The 16,794-nt window shown below is 37.1% G+C and overlaps 2 protein-coding genes across 8 annotated transcripts; one reads left to right on the forward strand and one right to left on the reverse strand.

The window, feature by feature from the left end:
* Window positions 1-55: 55 nt before the first annotated feature.
* man2b2 (mannosidase, alpha, class 2B, member 2) lies at window positions 56-10,819 on the reverse strand. Of its 3 annotated transcripts, XM_066680854.1 has the most exons (20): window positions 10,748-10,819; window positions 9,481-9,546; window positions 9,230-9,376; window positions 9,038-9,143; window positions 8,556-8,728; window positions 8,321-8,436; window positions 7,964-8,141; window positions 7,616-7,814; window positions 6,834-7,024; window positions 6,583-6,745; window positions 5,805-5,941; window positions 5,392-5,669; window positions 4,769-4,960; window positions 4,017-4,260; window positions 3,442-3,552; window positions 3,155-3,347; window positions 2,412-2,549; window positions 2,087-2,199; window positions 1,562-1,682; window positions 64-1,418 (listed from the first exon to the last, which is right to left on the reverse strand). In XM_066680854.1, exons 2-20 carry the CDS (start codon window positions 9,508-9,510, stop codon window positions 1,327-1,329), a joined length of 2,922 nt encoding a protein of 973 aa, XP_066536951.1. In that variant the 5' UTR covers window positions 9,511-9,546; window positions 10,748-10,819; the 3' UTR covers window positions 64-1,326. The 3 variants fall into 3 exon arrangements, 2 of the variants coding, with proteins under 2 accessions (XP_066536950.1, XP_066536951.1); XM_066680853.1 differs by lacking the exon at window positions 10,748-10,819 and having other exon boundaries at window positions 63-1,418; window positions 9,481-9,688; XR_010804190.1 differs by lacking the exons at window positions 2,087-2,199; window positions 10,748-10,819 and having other exon boundaries at window positions 56-1,418; window positions 9,481-9,689.
* Window positions 10,620-16,617, forward strand: ttc5 (tetratricopeptide repeat domain 5). 5 transcript variants are annotated; one of them, XM_066680855.1, is made up of 10 exons: window positions 10,620-10,739; window positions 11,316-11,448; window positions 11,913-12,124; window positions 12,259-12,412; window positions 12,999-13,090; window positions 13,212-13,268; window positions 13,778-13,924; window positions 15,318-15,532; window positions 16,075-16,219; window positions 16,319-16,617. In XM_066680855.1, the coding sequence occupies exons 1-10, from the start codon at window positions 10,674-10,676 to the stop codon at window positions 16,436-16,438; spliced, it is 1,341 nt and encodes a 446-aa protein (XP_066536952.1). In that variant the 5' UTR covers window positions 10,620-10,673; the 3' UTR covers window positions 16,439-16,617. The 5 variants fall into 5 exon arrangements, with proteins under 5 accessions (XP_066536952.1, XP_066536955.1, XP_066536953.1 ...); XM_066680858.1 differs by having other exon boundaries at window positions 10,634-10,695; XM_066680856.1 differs by lacking the exon at window positions 10,620-10,739 and adding an exon at window positions 10,750-11,127.
* Window positions 16,618-16,794: the final 177 nt, after the last annotated feature.

The following is a 16,794-nucleotide window of genomic DNA, read 5'->3' on the forward strand; positions in this document are numbered from 1 at the left end:
TAGGAAATTAATGTTTACACAAGCAGGGTGTATGCTGCTGAGCACTAAATACACATTATCATTACCATTTATGCACAGCTATTTTTTCAGCTCAAGAAACTACACACTCTAACTTACTAATCCCACATAATCATTTTAATGTACATTGAAATCTTCAGAACTATACACAGAGTAAACCTGCACAAAATAGTAAAGCATTTAATTATTTATTAGATAGTTACATGGTTCATTCTTTTCAAATTACAAACAGGCAAATCACTCCACATAATGGTCTTCATAGAAGACAGCTAAGGGATTACTCCCAAAAATGTCATGATTGTTTTTAAATTATAATTTAGTACAAAACTGCTGTCAGTAGTGTTACCAGTTTGGGTAACTTACAATAACTAACTTGGGTAATAATGATGAATAAATGCATGAAAACTGACAGCACACTATAATTGAACAAGGGAACAGATTTGGCAAGAAATAAATCACAGAACTCAAAAAGTCATTAAGGGAGGTGAAATATTCCAAATTTAAAGAGGAATACCATCAGTTTTTTTAAACATCTGCAGATGTGAAAAACGAAGGTGTAAATAAAGACTTTCAATTTGATGAGATGAGGATGTGTTTAACGCAGTTCTCTCTGGTATATTTATGTTCAGAAACACTTCAGAATGGCTGAAGTTTAATTTGTCGGTAAGTTTGTAATCAATGTTTTAATGACCACAGAAATTGTTTGTAACTTGGTTACTAATGCAATTAGCTGTATTCCGAATTTGGAGACATTTCTACCTTAAGTGCTCCGAAACAGCAAAAAACAAGTCAATTTTACCCAGCTACGGTGCAAAAATAGAGCAATATCCTCATCCTGGTTCATTGTTTTCAATGTTCGGAGGTCTGTTTGTTGGCTGAAATCCAAAAGTTTTTTTTTTTTAACTCATTTACAGACACTGGGGCTTCATAAACACATTACACTGGTTTCCAGTACCCAAACAGACTGCAGAGGTAGCAAATGGTGAGGAAGTATCTTCTGAATTTTATAAGAAGTGTTTTTGATTACAAATTTTGATTTCTCTACAATGGAGCATTCATGTCAAAATCAACTGAATTTAAAAACTGAAAGATTCCTCAGTTTTGACCATCAAATAGTGCAAACAAGTGATTAGTGATTTATACTGCTAAGTCTATCTATCTTCTCACTTTCAATTGCTGTTTTAATCATTTTGAGATTAGTTTTCTGAAGTATTCAGACAATGAGAGTTTCCTTAGGAAAGTGGTACCAGTGGACTCAAAACAAGATAACATGTATAGGTGTACAAAACCTTAGATGTTAAACTATGACTATGCAAAGTAAACAAAGAAAGTTCTGATCTGTTTCGGTGATATGGTCACAGTGAAATCTGTCGTCACCCCTCTGAAGGAGCTGGAATTCTCTGCAAAATACATACATAAATTAATTGAGCAAATATTAGTTACAATCAGAATGACACACTCAAGATTCCCTTTATTATTATTCAAGTTCTGTGAACATCATAGTGTCTCATCCAACATAGTGTGGTACACCGAATGATCATACCTGACTTCTTTGCACTCTCAACAGTGCCCCACTTCCATCTCTGAAGATCTGAAATATCCCACGTTCCTGTGAGGGAGCGTTCCTCTACCGCCTTCACTTTACCTAAGCCTTGCAAGACTTCCTATAATGGAAAAGAACTGTAACCACTCATTCCTTCATATTTAGGTTTATTCATTATGTCTAGTTTTTTCTAGAAAGCATAATTAAGCTTTGTTGTATATTATGCAGAACATCTTGGAATTACACCTTGCACCTTACATTTTAATCTCGGTGTCTTACAATTCCAACCTCAGAAATAACAAGACAGACACAGAAGGTACACATCAAGTCGATTATCTAAATGTTTATATCCAAAGTACGTTGTACACATATAAAGCTTTCATATGAACATCTGTTGAAAATGAAAAATATAACTATGTGCACATGCTGAATCTCTACTAAATGTAGACCAAAAAAATTAAATAATATATTCACCACAGAAGTATTTAATTTAGAGACCAAAAGTAATCCAGTAAACAGTGTTACCTTGAGGTTGACGGTAATAGGTTTAGACAAGATGGGGTCCTGTCCTTCCTCATACAAGTGAGTAAACCTTAAGAGGACTCTGTTAAAGTTTGCTTCAGGCTTTTTTTCTCCAACTATACATGAATTTGGGTAATCAGTTACAGTCACAATTATACAGGCAGAGTATAATTTACTCTTAATTAGAAATGTAAGCCTGACTATATTTAGCTTCCCTAGCATTTTTGTAACAACTACATTTTATTAATACAAACAATTTTTTTCCATAGGCCTACACTAATTTTTCATCCACTTCAAAAAGTCACTCTGAATTACAAGTGAATCCTACCTGAGTTGAGACTTTGGCTATGACTGGGGTCATAGTTCCATCCAGGAATGCTGAGGTACTGCATGTGTAGATTGAGAGGTAAAGCCACAGGCTGGACCGAGGCTTCATTCCATTTTTTGTGTCCAGTCCACGGCTTATCTGCCACAAAATTAGTTCACAGTAATATTTGTAAATAATAATTTTTAAACACCCAGTTTTGTTTTTAAATCATTCTAATGCCAAGTCGTTCTTTCCAGACGAAAAAGGAATGTTTTACATCATGATCACTGAGCACCATTTGATCTGTGTATTATTCAACAACACCAACAAAAGATTAGAAAAATGAAAATTTGCAAAATGCAAATAACGATTGTAGCTATTAAATAAAAAAAAATACATGAATTCATTCATCCATTAATTATCTGTAACCGCTTATCCAGTTCAGGGTCATGGTGGGTCCAGAGCCTACCTGGAATCATTGGGCGCAAGGCGGGAATATACACTGGAGGGGGCGCCAGTCCTTCACAGGGCAACACACACACACACACACACACACACACACACATTCACTCACACCTATGGACACTTTTGAGTCACCAATCCACCTACCAACGTGTGTTTTTGGACTGTGGGAGGAAACCGGAGCACCTAGAGGAAACCCATGCGGACACTCCTCACAGACAGTCACCCAAAGCGGGAATCAAACCCACAACCTCTTTAGAAATATATATAAATCAGCAATATACACAAGTACACTAACTCACGAGGTTTGTCAATGGGCAAGACCAGTGGTCTGTGCTGTAGATAAAGTGCCCCCTGCTGACTGAGGGTTGTCATGGCAGCAGGAGATCCAATCATCATCCAAAGAACAGGCTTCACCACAGAGGTGTCGTTGAGGGTCAGATTATAACCCCAATTCCACTCTTGGTTGTTCCACAGCCGTCTATGAAGCATCACCTGGGTCAACAAGATAATTAAATCAGCAAACACATCTTGACCTGCTCAAAAACGGCAGCAAAAATAAGGTTATGTAATTTTATAGTAAAGTGACCTCTATTTGGCCCTCGCTGAGACTAGCCACTCCATGTGCTCTCTCACTGAGAAGGACCAGTCTGCTGAATTCACCTTCAATATAGGCTTCTCGCACCATTGGGTAGTAGTTCTAGACCACACACAAACACAAACATGCAAATCCAAGTTAAAAAATAAAATTGTGTGGAAAATTGGACTGATTATTTGCAGATACAAAAGCGCTGTTCAAGGTATTTCTGCATATCTGCTTATTCTGAAGTCTGAGCTGCAGAAAGGCACATACAACTTGACTTTTTCAGTGGCATATTTTTAAGGGATTATTTGAATCCAATCTCTGAACTCGTGACTTAGTTCAACCAGTCAGATTAGATTTCTTTGTGTTTTTCTGTCACTGGGGCACAGCACTTCTTTTCTTACCACCCTCAGTGTTCGCATGTTTACTTTGTCACTATGACAAGCAATGTGCCTACAGCAGCACTTTGACCAAACAAATTGGATTTGTTCACATGTAACCTACATTTTTATCTTGAAACATGTATTGAGTAACCTATTGGATTTGCCATGCAGCATGAACAAACATCTTTTGATTCTTACTCGAGATACTGTATTGTTGATATATTGCTTGTACTCCCGCTTAAGAATCTGGTATCCATTGTTATCTGTGTATATTGTCTTGTTGTTCTGCAACTCAGTGGTGGTTCTTAGCACGGCTTCCCTATTCACCACCAAGGGACCCACTCCATAGCTCTGATCCAGCCTCTGGCAAAGTAATCTGTCTTTGAAACCCACTGGAACTCGTGTGACCATGGAGTATGTATAGTTTTTATCAGACACCTCTCTGCAAAAAGAAGAAAAGAGAAGTTATAGTACATTTACTTTGTTTACATGTTTTATATTTCAATATGTATATATGGTCACAACTTCCATAATCACAATGTTATATCACAACTGCACTTTATGTAAATAATGTTATATATTGCACTTCTGATTAGATGCCAACTACATTTCATTGGGCCTGTACTTGTACTCTGCACAATGACAATAAAGTTGAATCTAATCTAATCTAATTTAATCTAAATTTAAACAGAAAAAAGTAAACTTTTCCTTCACTCCACATTTAAAAAAATGTTTTTGGTGTTTAAAATATGCTTATTTAGTTTTGTACTGTGGAAATGCATTTATGATCAGCAATTACATTTAATTAAATGTAATAACAAACAAAACAAATAAACAAAGCAAATCTTGCTTTGTTTATTTATTTATTTTTTTTATTTTATTTTTAATTGATAATTTGGGAGGTTTCTCTTTAACATTATATATAATAACATTTATCCTTAGTTGCTCACCTGTAGAAATACTGACGGACCTCAGTAATGATTTTCCCTGGAATAATCTCCAACGCAACTGATTTGTATGCAGGAACAGCAAATTCATTGGCTGTGAAGATATAGTTGTCTGAGATAGGACCAGCATGTACATCCCCATTGGCCTCATATTCCCAGAAGTCCTGGTGAATCATAACTTTTCTCCCTTGAAGCCTAAAACGAAACAGTGGGAAAACTCTTAATTTCATTCATGAAAAAATTTAAACTGTCATTTACATCTACTAAGATTTCATTAATAAATGAAATATAATCAGTTTCAAATCTCACTTATAACAGGTATAGTGCTGAGAAAGAATATTTGACTATTTTCATGTACATTCTCTGATGAACATTAAGTAAATATGTCATAATCCTCCACATGTTAATTTCAGCAAATAAATCACTATTGTGCATCAAATGTTCAAAGCATGTTCTCTGTAGACAGAGTTAACTTATTTTGAACCTTTGTAGTTCAGTCTCTAGTAGCATTCAAACTGATCAAAAATGACCACTCTGAAGATACAAAATACATTTCTCCTGATTTTTTAATCTCTCAGCAAGGGAAATCTAAATAATGTTAAACAAATGTGAGCTTTGAGTCTGACCTATCTGTAATACTGTGTAGTAGATTTGTCTCCTGATCAAACAGCAAGGTGTAGCATTCATTTAGCACAGGTAAGAGCTTTCTTCCCGTCTTTCTCCATTCATGAATGTTTCTTCTCTCAAACGTCACCACCCTGGCTGCATGAGTCTGCCCACAGCTAGAGCTTGGGTCACACTGGGACTGTGGGAACTGAACAAGGTATTTTTTGTACTGAAGTCCACCTAGCTCCACTACAATAAACAAATCATAGCGACCTTGTGATTCTCCTGAAGGCTGGATCTGAAGGAAAACAAAAAAGTACAGCATAAAAAATACCACAAATCAAACCAGATTAATAAACCAAAAAACAATTTTAGACAACGTAATTACTAAATGCTACAGTTTAGGCTGTGCCTTTTCTGATAAGTGCGTTACCTGAGCAGGAACTGCTGTCCCATTATCATCAAACACAAGTGCCATTGGATATTCTACAGTAATATTGACGTATGTTGTAATATTCCAAGCGAGTGGGTTGTAGACAATAATGTGCTGCTCAAGGTCATTAGATGACTCTAAATTATAGAAATAAATTATCAAAAAAATATTTTAAAATTAATTATGTGCATTGTACCTACTCATCAATAAACCATTAGAATGGGCAAATGAATTTATGGTTAAATAATGCTAAGAATATGTACATCAAAACAGAGCTGTTCCACAAATTCATATATCAAATTATATTCTTTAACACCATATTAAAACAATAAACTGAAAACCTTTCCAACAATGCCCAAAATCTCTAATATGGCTATTAATGTCTACATTATACTAAAATACTTGGTTGAAATAAAACAGGTATATGAACCTGACCACAGGTCAGTGGAACATTCTAAATTGGGTTAATATACACTGACTTCTTAAACCTTGTCATTAGAATGAAAAGGTTTCATTCTAATAGAGGTTTCACTCTAAAAGAGAGGAAAAAAAAGAAATGTTTTATGCTCATTTTCAGACATGGATAAATTTCTTAAATATATGTGAAGACTTTAAGGATTCACAGGTAGGCTGTAAAAAGTGCATGTAAAAAATATATAATATATTTTTAATAATATTACTTTTATTATACAATTATAAAATTATAATAATATTATCACTATTAATAATTTAAATACCCTCATTTTTTTAATAAATAGGATTTTTGTATATGACATACCTTTGCTATCTTGCTTGGCCCTGGAAATGCCAGGGTTCTGAGGGAGAAGAAAAATGGCTGCCAAAAGCTCTTCGGCTCCCATCATGCTTTGTTTGAGGTGCTCCATGTACATATCAGCCACTTTGGGTGATTCGGTTCCTGTGATACCATCATGATGTTGAACCTTGTTTAGATAATGAACAAGTAAAAACAGGTAAGTCACATTATAGTGTATATGGCCTACTAACCCATCCTAAATTTAAATTATGCACCTCAGAGACAGCCCATCTGAGGGCCTTAAGCTTGTCCAAGGCCCATTCTTTCTGCACAGGGCCGTCAGGATACTTGATTCTGTACCGAACAAACAAAGACTCTGCAGCATGCAAAAGGGCACTGGCTCTTCTTGCAACTCCTTTAAGAATATTTCTGGAGGCATAAAAGCCTGTCCATGCCTGAAACGGTTCTGGAAAAAGTAAAAAAATAATATAAAATGAACCTTATGTGCAGATACCCTACAATAGAATATAATAATTATATTGCATCACAGCTTGTCAATCCTGCTTTTATGAAAGTGCTTATAAATTCCCTTACTGCATGCTTTATTACAAAGAGAGAAAAATTATTAATATAACAGCATTTAACAGCAATATAACACTGAAATTTTAATCAATCCACATTATTTTTCTAAATGTGGCACTTCTGTTTATTATGTATTTCCTTCTTATTAAACCTCAGTGTGGCTAAAATATCACTTTCCAGTTTCACAGTTTATAGTTTCTTGTGAAGATAATTTTATCATCCGTTGGATCTGCTGACTTAGCTTGTTCAAGACACTGATTCATTACAGATCAGGGGTGTCTAATCTTGTCTTCTAAATAGGCAGTGTTGGCAGATTTCTATTTCACACAGCTGCTGAAGTCTGAGATCATGGGTTAAACATGTAGAGACAGGTGAGTTTTTGTTTTGCTGGAATACCTGCACCTACACTGTCCATTTGTATATCAGATAGGATATTATTGATTCATAATATGAAGAAAATCACATAAAAACCTACCCGTGGAGTAAGGGAGGAAATCTTGACTTCCCCTCACCTCCCATGACACATTTGATTGGTAAACAGCTTGGAAATAGTCTTTGAGAGTGGCATATTGAAGTTTAAGTCCAAATTCCTTGCTGTGTTTATTGATGTAGCTCATCAACAAGTCCATATTTTTGAACTGTACTGAGGCATTATAAAACTGCTTGTCACAACCCTAAAAATAACAATTATAGTTGTTGTTAATGTAATGACTTTATACCCTTTTATCTGCTGTACCCTGGTGGGTGGGAGTATATATATGAATAAATTATGACATTATGTATAACAGCATCTTTTGATGGAAATGCATTAATGCAAACTCACCCAAGGCCAAAGAACATGGTTAGTCCGGAACCACTGTGCCCTTTGTTTGATGTTGTCCACCATAGTTTGGGCATAGGGCTCCAAAGTTTCCTTTGTGACTGGAAGGCTCATATTGGGGTAGATTCCATCTTTAGGAGGGTCTGGAAACATGGCAACTCCATTCCAATAAAACCCTGATCTAGGCACAACATTAATGTCAAAAAGAGGGTAAGGGCTTACAATGGTATGTGAACAATTAACAGTAATGTTTTTAACATTTTTAGGAAATAAATAAAAACGAATTTAATATCACACATTCCAGAGCACAGTGGGCGGTATATATATTGTGACAGACATTTAGAGTACAGAATGGGTTACCTGTTTGAAAAGGGGAGGTAGGATGGTGTGCAGTAACTGTATTGATCCATGGTGTGTGTAAAAATCTCTTGGGCCTTCCCCAAAGAGGGTGACCCTCTCCAAACAAATTGCAGTTTCTACATAAGCATAACCACAGTTATTATATTACTGAGTTGATACAAATTTATTTGGAGATGTCTCTACATATTTATAGACAATTACAATTTGGGGTTAATAAAAAAAACATAAAAGCAACCTTATTTTTCTGCATGTTGTCTTTGAGGTCATAGTCGATGCGTGAGATCAGGTGAGCATCAAACCCAGCCAGAGCAAAAAGGACAGGAGTAGTAGCGGAGGCACCAAATGGGTCGACATGCCAAGAGAAGCGAGGCCTGACACCAAACATTTCAAACAAAAAGCCATGTCCCTCTACAACAAAGACAGAGAGGAGGGGTGGTAGAGTGAAATGTATGAGTAAGATAAACACTGATGAAGTCCAAGACTGCTTGTTTAGAAACACCCAGACATCTCACAGTTACTGGATATGCTAGGCAGTGAATATTATAAACTTAAAGGTAATGTGCAACTGCTTCAGAGTATTTTAAAGAAGCTCAATTCATTATTTATAGGGAGTAAAGTACATATTTTCCCTCAGGAATACACTACTGGCCCCTGCATGGTTGAGTGCAAGGAGGACCACTGGACTTTTTTTAAGGACAGGACAGGACAGGTCCAAACCTGTGAGCTGAAGAATGGCGTCATCAATATCTGTCACTGCCTCGTCGTGCATCACTTGACCTCCAATAATAAACTCCAGACGGCCCTCCTGCAGCAACTGCCTCACCTGACATAGAAACAGGTCTCAGATATACAAATCCAGTATAGCTGCTCTACTGTCTACGTATCCACTCATGAATGTTAAAAACCTGCCTGCTTCTTGTGCCACTGTGTTGCTGCATTGTCCCACCAAAGTCTGAAGAACTCTTGTTCGACTGCGATAAATTTTCTTTCTTTTCCACGAGAGAGCTCCTCTACGACGGTAGTGTACACATTGGAGGCGTAGGCGTGCATACTCTCCTGCATATACACCACAAACTCGATCAACACCACTGTCCCCTCGTTAAACTATCAAAGCTCTGTCAAATGCAGAACGATTACCAGCATCAAACAAACACACTGACCTGTACCGTGTACACCCAGCCCACGTCCATATGACTGTGAGGAACCACAAAAACTTGAAGCTGCTCCTGAGGATCATTCCCCGAGAAGGAAACGCGTAACAAACACAGAAACAAAAGTAAACGCATCATTTTAATCGTAATAAGCACTAAAACATGAGTCTACCTTTCAAGTGTCTCATGACAACTTATGACTCGTGCGCATGCGCACTTTCACTTCCCCAAACCGGTCCGTCAGGCCCCCTAATGGTCGGATCGTAGAAAAAAAAATAATGTGGGATTGTTTTAACAGAATTAAAAGTACAGTAGCCATTTTTAAAAAATGAACAATGTGCTGTAAATTATGAAAACATGTTTAAAAGACAGCTATTTTAGCAAGAGAAAAAGGAACTCCGTGCTCTGTTTTTTTTTGTAGTGTCACAGTCACACAGCTCCAGGGACTTGGAGGTTGTGGGTTCAAATCCTGCTCCGGGTGACTGTCTGTGAGGAGTCTGTGAGTGTGTTCTCCCTGTGTCTGCGTGGGTTTCCTCCGGGAGCTCCAGTTTCCACCCGCAGTCTAAAACACACGTTGGTAGGTGGATTTGCGACTCAAAAATAGTGTGTGTCACCCTGTGAAGGACTGGCGCCCCCTCCAGGGTGTATTCCCGCCTTGCGCCCAATGATTTCGGGTAGGCTCCGAACCCACTGCGACCCTGAACATTATAAGGGGTTACAGATAATTAATGAATGGTTCACCTACTTGCTGGAGGTTTCCTTGACTAATGCAGTGATATTTATTTATAATTTGGGAATGGTGGCCTCTGGTGGCTAGGGAGGAAATCTAAAATGGCCCATGAGACTGACTGAGTGTGGATCTCGTTTGATTTTAGATAATGTACAAAAAATCTGATTTACACACAGCATGCAAATACTTCACAGCATGCAAGAAATGGGACACTTTCACTTGATACCCTATATTTTGATTTTGGACAAGATTACTGCACACAAAATCTTGGAAAAAATATTAGATTTTTTTCTTTATATAATACAATATTATACATATTCCTTTTGCCGTCGTACAAAAACCCACACAAACCGTAGAAGGTCATCTCACTGGAAAAAAGAAAAAACAACATAGGTATTTGTCCGGTGTGTACGTTAACCTCCGGGCCAGTAGGAGGAGAACCAGCGCCGTGTTTCTGCGTTAACACCTGAAAATGGCTGAAGTTGACAACGATGGTGAGCATAAAGCAGCAGATCAAGATGACTTGGAAGTTTTAAAGGTACTGACCGCTTATCACATCAGCGCCATAAGCAGACGGCCGAAGTGTCCTTATATACTGTGTGTGTTATGAGTGTAAGGTGTCGCTGACTGCCTGAGAGCCGCTGAGTTAATCGCCTCTGCCCGTCACTATAACAACGCCGCGCTAACTGTAGATACAGCGCTGTTTGGTGTGCAAGATTTTATCTAAATCAGTTATTAGACAACATAAGAAAAGATAGAAACCAAAGAGGACAAAAAAAGAAGACCAAAGTTATTATTTTAATGTTCTGACTCTATATATTTATTATTTTAGAGGTTTGAACAGGGTACGTGTAATTTTCTTTTCGTTGCAAAATAAGAATTGGTACTCGCTTTTGGGAAAGACAGTCTACGCAAAACAATATATGGTAAATGTTAGTAATTATTAAGCATCTGAATGGGTTCAGGCTTGTGGTGGGTCTGGCGCCTACTCGAAATCACTGGGCACAAGGCAGGAACACACCCTTCTTAGTGTACTGTAGTCTTTCAATATATGATTTTCAAGAAATAAGAATGTAGATTTTTTTAAAAAGTGATTCTGTCTGTTGTTTTGCAGGAACTTGTGGATGGACTTTATCACTTTAGGGATCACTACTTTGAAACACACAGTGTGGAGGATGCTGCTAAAAAAGAGAATGATGTCATTCATGAGATGAACAAGGCACTGAAGAGACTAGAGGAGAAAGAAGGTGAGTTTTGTTTGGCTAAATTGCATTAGCAAACCTTTGCATGCAAGGACACACCACACATTAGCCTATAGGCCCAAATGCATCCAGACCACCCTTAATATTACAGAGTTCAGCTACATTTAAATTACATTTGGGACGCAGGCATTTAGTCCCCATAAAAGAGAACTTGTAGTAGAATTGGATATTCATAAAAGTGTGCACATCCCCATGCACCATGCCTGTCAGAGAACAGAACCCTTCAGCATTCTTTCATTTGAAATACCCTGAATTCTGCTGAAATGTTGTATGTTTCTGCCTACAGACCTTGGGACATATAATGTACCATATTTATTTTGTGGCAATGAGGTGTTAACATTGAAATTGTGTATGCTGAATAAAATATTTTTGCATATATTTTCATATTTACTAAGCATCATGGACATTTCAAAAGCTCATGGTTTTTTTTTTTTTTTTTTCCTTGGCAGAGCTCTACAAACATAGTTCTAAGTACCTTCTTCTACGAGGCCGATGTCTGAACATAGCCCCAAAATTCAGTCAGGCAGCAGAAGAAAGTCTTTCACGGGCAGTGAAGTTGGACCCTGGTTTGGTAGAGGGATGGAACACATTAGGGGAGCAGTACTGGAAGAAAGGAGACCTGATTGCTGCAAAGACCTGCTTCACAGGGGCTCTACAACAGGTATAAAGAAGCTAAATTGTAGACTTGGGTAATTTGAACTCTTGACAGTTATAATAATCATACTCTAGAATCAAAAGATAGTGTGTTGTGATTGCTTAGTCTATTGAAATGATAGTGGATCTTGTCTTACTTAGTTGAAGAACAAAGTGTCTTTGAGAAACCTTTCCATGGTGCTGAGGCAGCTTCCTCCTGAAGGGGGCACCCAGGAGCACAGCAAGCGTATTATGGAAAGTGTGGATCTGGCCAGACAGGCTGTGCAACAAGATGTCACCGATGGAACATCCTGGTGTGAGTTTATCATATTTTGACATTTGAAACATTTCCTTACACGCGGTTTGTCTGTACTCTTTAGAATATTCCACACTTGCCAACCTTTATCCAAAAGACAGCTTGGTAGAAATATCTTAGTGGGGAAACATTAGATTGTGGGTGTTCAGAAAGGGCTGATTTAGCTGCAGTTGTTTTGTTCCAGTCAAACAGGAGCACACTACATGCTAAATTTTGTTTACCTTTTTTATCAGAGAACCATGGACAATAATGAAAAACTTCCCAATGCGGAGGTATCATGCATTTAAATGCATTAGAAAATAAATAAATAAAATAAACCTCAAAGACAGTGCTCATCCAGGGTACAGTTAACAATATTCTCTGTAATGCCTTGTGGAAAAAGGGCATAAGTCCACTTAATTTAATTAGAGGAAACGACGTGTGCTGAGTTATAATGAACACATGCAGTCACACAAGCCCATTTGTAGATATAGCACCCCTGTACTAGTGTCTATATTACTGTTCATATAACAGTAAAACAACACTTCATTAATCTAGGTATCATATCAGTAATATCGGCAGGTTTTTAAAATGTTTTCTTTGATAGACATTTTAGGAAATGCCTACATCTCGCTGTTCTTCTCCAGTGGACAGAATCCTCAGATGTCTCAGCAAGCTCTTAGTGCCTATTCACAAGCTGTGAGTGAAGTCATGCATTAATGCATTAACACACACACACACACACACACACACACACAAAAATGTTAAACTACTATTCTTGCTGGTTTAAGCTTGTATATTTTGTTTCTGTATACAACAGGAGAAAATTGACAAAACATCAACTTTGAATGCTGATCTACACTTCAATCGAGCTACGGTAATGTGCCTAAATGTTTTTGTTTTTATTTCTTTCTTCTCTTAATCATTTTGCCCAAGATATGCATAATCTTATCTACTTTTGCCCAAACGTTGCAGAAGTGTATGATACTATTTAAGTGACATGCTATTGGTATGAGTAAATATAAATATATTGTAAATATAAATATAAATAAATAAAAGTGTTTTAAACACGTGTTTAAAACATGTATCACAACACTAATTATTTTTTAACATAATTTGAAAATAAGAGTGGTTCAATATGGACCAATAGAATTGATTCAGAAGTTTCTATTTTTTTAAAATACCAATTAAATTGACAAATTGTAGCATTTAGACAATTATCTGAATAGCTTGCATTTGTTATATTCTTATTTCCATCACAAAGTCTACCTTTACTTGCCATCTTTCAGTAGATTACCTGATTTTCATAAAACATTTTAACCAAACAAATAGCATTTATATAGATGTTACTTGCTTCAAATTTGCATTTATTCTTTGCTTCACTAGCTGTTCCAGTATGAGGAGATGTTCAGTTCAGCATTAGCTGGTTACAGTCGTGCTGCAGCTCTAGATCCTGGGTGGGATGAGCCTCCAGAGAGAGAGAAGCAGTTGTTGCATTATCTGGATCAAATTACTAGTTTAATAGAGAACAAGGTGAGTTAAATACAGCATGAATAACTTACAGAAATGTAGGACAGGTTTGTCACATCACAAATTATAGTGGGGTTATAAAAGTAATTCAGCTACCTTATTGTTAATTAACAATATACACAGCCATATAATTAAAATTACTGTCCCTTTTGTTCAGCTCCACTGAGCATAGGTTTGCACTTTATAGTTCTACTAAACTGTTCATATAGACTGTTCTAATAAACTGTTGTTCATCTCTGCTGGTACGAGTGAATCAGGTACAGCAGTGTTGCTGGAGCTTTTATAGCATAACACATTAATATGCTTGCTGATTGCAGTACATATATTCGGTTGATACAGTATTTACTGTACTTCTTTATGGTCAGAATTTAAGGTTTCCAGGTCCAACAGAGTGGCCCAACAGTCTAAGGCTACAGATAAACCTTCTGTTAACTGCATGTTCCCATGCACATAGTGGCTGCCTTGCATATACTGCATCAGTTGTGCATATTCACTTATATCAAAGCTACACATGTGCAAGGTGCAGTACACACGTAAATGGCAGGGGCAGAACTGACAATCAGCAGCATCAAAATGGTAGAAAACTTCACAATGGGTGCTTCCAAAAACGTTTGCTACTGCTCCTGTCCTTCATTCTCATTCTTTCTCTGTGGGGTAGCGCTTTTCCACCAAGTAACTGCAACGGTTCCAGTTCGCGAATTAATTTGCAACCATTCGGCGCGTTTCCACCGACATAAACTCTTTAGTGAACCATAAAAGTTCGTTCTCAACTGGAAGCAAAACAGAGTAGATTTTTCAGTGCAAACCGTGATGTCAAACGTGGGTACGACAGAGTTTTATGGCCACGGCTTTGGGACAAAAAAAAATTATCATAAGATTCTGATAATAAAGTCAGAATACTGAGAATAATCTCTGAATAATTCGCAACATGTTGTGGAATGCAGTGTGTTGCTTACGTCATACTATGGTGTAGATTTCAGGAATAAACACCCTTTCACATCAGGATCAGATTGTGATTAGTATTTAAACCCTGAATCTGTGCAAGAGCCGGTTTATTCAGAAGAGAGCATGTAGTTGCACAGGATACAATTAATGATCACGGTTTTCATTAGTTGTCAGTTATAATCATCAAGTTAAAAGAAATAAACACTTGACATATATCTGTCTGTGTGTAATGAATGAGTATAATATACAAGTTTCACTTTTTGAATGGAATTACTGAAATAAATCAACTTTATCATGATATTCTAATTTTATGACCAGCATCTGTATTCTCTGAATTATAGGCACCTTTTTTCTCTCTTATTATTTAATAAATAACTGGATTAGTGGTGGAGGTATTATATTACATCATTAGATACCAGTTGTATGAATGTATGTCTTCATTCTCTCTCAGGGTAAAGTGAAAGCGCGGCGCTTGCGTAATATGCTCTCCTCACTGAAGGTGTCCGCATTGGGTCCATGTAGCTCCCCTCAGTTCCGCTCTCCCACAGGCCACATAGGAAACCTGGAGCCCCGCTCTTTTTCTGCCCTTACACATGGTCACAATGCAGGTGTTGCAGCCTTGGGAAAAGTGGTCTTCAGCCTGGCTACAGAGGGTCGAATGGCCTTGTGAGTGAATCCATTAATTTTTTGGTATAAACACCATTTCCAAAAAAAAAAGCAGGGAAGCTGTGCAGATGTATATAAAAGCAATGCTGTGATATGCAAATCATTTAAATCCTATACTTAATTGAGACTGGTTACTAAAAAGTGTTCTTGTGTGAGTGTGTTGCCCTGCGAAAGACTGGTGTCACCTCCAGGGTGTGTTCCCACCTTTCGCCCTGTGATTCAGGGTAGGCTCTGGACCCACTGCTACCCTGAACTGGATAAGTGGTTACAGACAATGAATGAATGAATATTTGAAATGTTGTCCTTGTACTATTTATTTAATATAGGGTTTCATTGATTTGCAAACCATTGCGTTGTTTTGTGTACATTTTGCATATTACCCCAATGCTGCAAATCATTAATTAGAACAGCATCAGTTGTGTAAAATCACTATATAAATTTGGTGACATTGAGATCATAGGGTTATAAACAAAGATGTAAAAAAAATGTATTTACTGTCATTACGCATTTTTAACATTTTTAATATTTTTCTTTTATGTCAGTACATTTGGGATGGTGGACAGTGAGGAAACCTGTTGTGTTGTCATGGTTTATAACATAGCGGATGGCTGGGGCGTTTTAATTGGAGACACAGTAGTCATTCCGGAACCACAAGTCAAACGGCATAGCATAACACATAATGACAAGGTAATGTGCATTTTTAGCTAACCTACTTGGCATGGCAAAGTGTAATATTAAATAATTCTACTAGAACAAAAACTTTACTCAAACCTAATCTCTTTGCAGTCTTATGATTTTCGAAGTATACGTGTGGACTCTCCTCTGCTGCTCATCGTTAATGGAAAAAGACAAGCAATGCAAAGCCAAACAGCAACTTCTGTCAGTTACAAACCACATACTGAATGAGTGCAAAGTGCAAATATGAAGTAAGAATCTGAGAAATTATGATTCATTTGTCTATTAATTTTGCTTGTGTATATAGTGTGTACTGTTTAGTCAGAATTGTATGTACATATATTTGTTTTGTATTTTCACTGAACTTTGTGTGTTTGTAAAATATTCTGCTGCTGCCTCTATAAATTTAAGATCCAGAAAATAAAACTCTTCTTATGGTGCTCTTAAAAAGTGTTTGTTAAACACCTAATTTACATAAGATGTACTGTAAGTGTAGATCATGTATCTACATGTAGTTCACATGTAAAGCATATTGAAATCTGGCATTGCTAGCAAAACATCTCAGCTTTTAGGTGGAATGAGCATTA

This window comes from Hoplias malabaricus, chromosome 9 (assembly GCF_029633855.1).
Source record: "Hoplias malabaricus isolate fHopMal1 chromosome 9, fHopMal1.hap1, whole genome shotgun sequence".
NCBI classification, from domain to species: Eukaryota; Metazoa; Chordata; class Actinopteri; order Characiformes; family Erythrinidae; genus Hoplias; species Hoplias malabaricus.

Coding starts and splice junctions, on each gene's coding strand:
- man2b2 (XM_066680853.1), bottom strand. CDS start 9,609: ATGATGCGTTTACTTTTGTTTCTGTGTTTGTTACGCGTTTCCTTCTCG. Junction 7,815..7,963: donor ACCATGTTCTTTGGCCTTGG/GTGAGTTTGCAT, acceptor TGTTATTTTTAG/GGTTGTGACAAGCAGTTTTA. Junction 5,670..5,804: donor GGACAGCAGTTCCTGCTCAG/GTAACGCACTTA, acceptor GTTTTCCTTCAG/ATCCAGCCTTCAGGAGAATC.
- ttc5 (XM_066680855.1), top strand. CDS start 10,674: ATGGCTGAAGTTGACAACGATGGTGAGCATAAAGCAGCAGATCAAGAT. Junction 12,125..12,258: donor TCACAGGGGCTCTACAACAG/GTATAAAGAAGC, acceptor TGTCTTACTTAG/TTGAAGAACAAAGTGTCTTT. Junction 13,091..13,211: donor TTAGTGCCTATTCACAAGCT/GTGAGTGAAGTC, acceptor TGTATACAACAG/GAGAAAATTGACAAAACATC.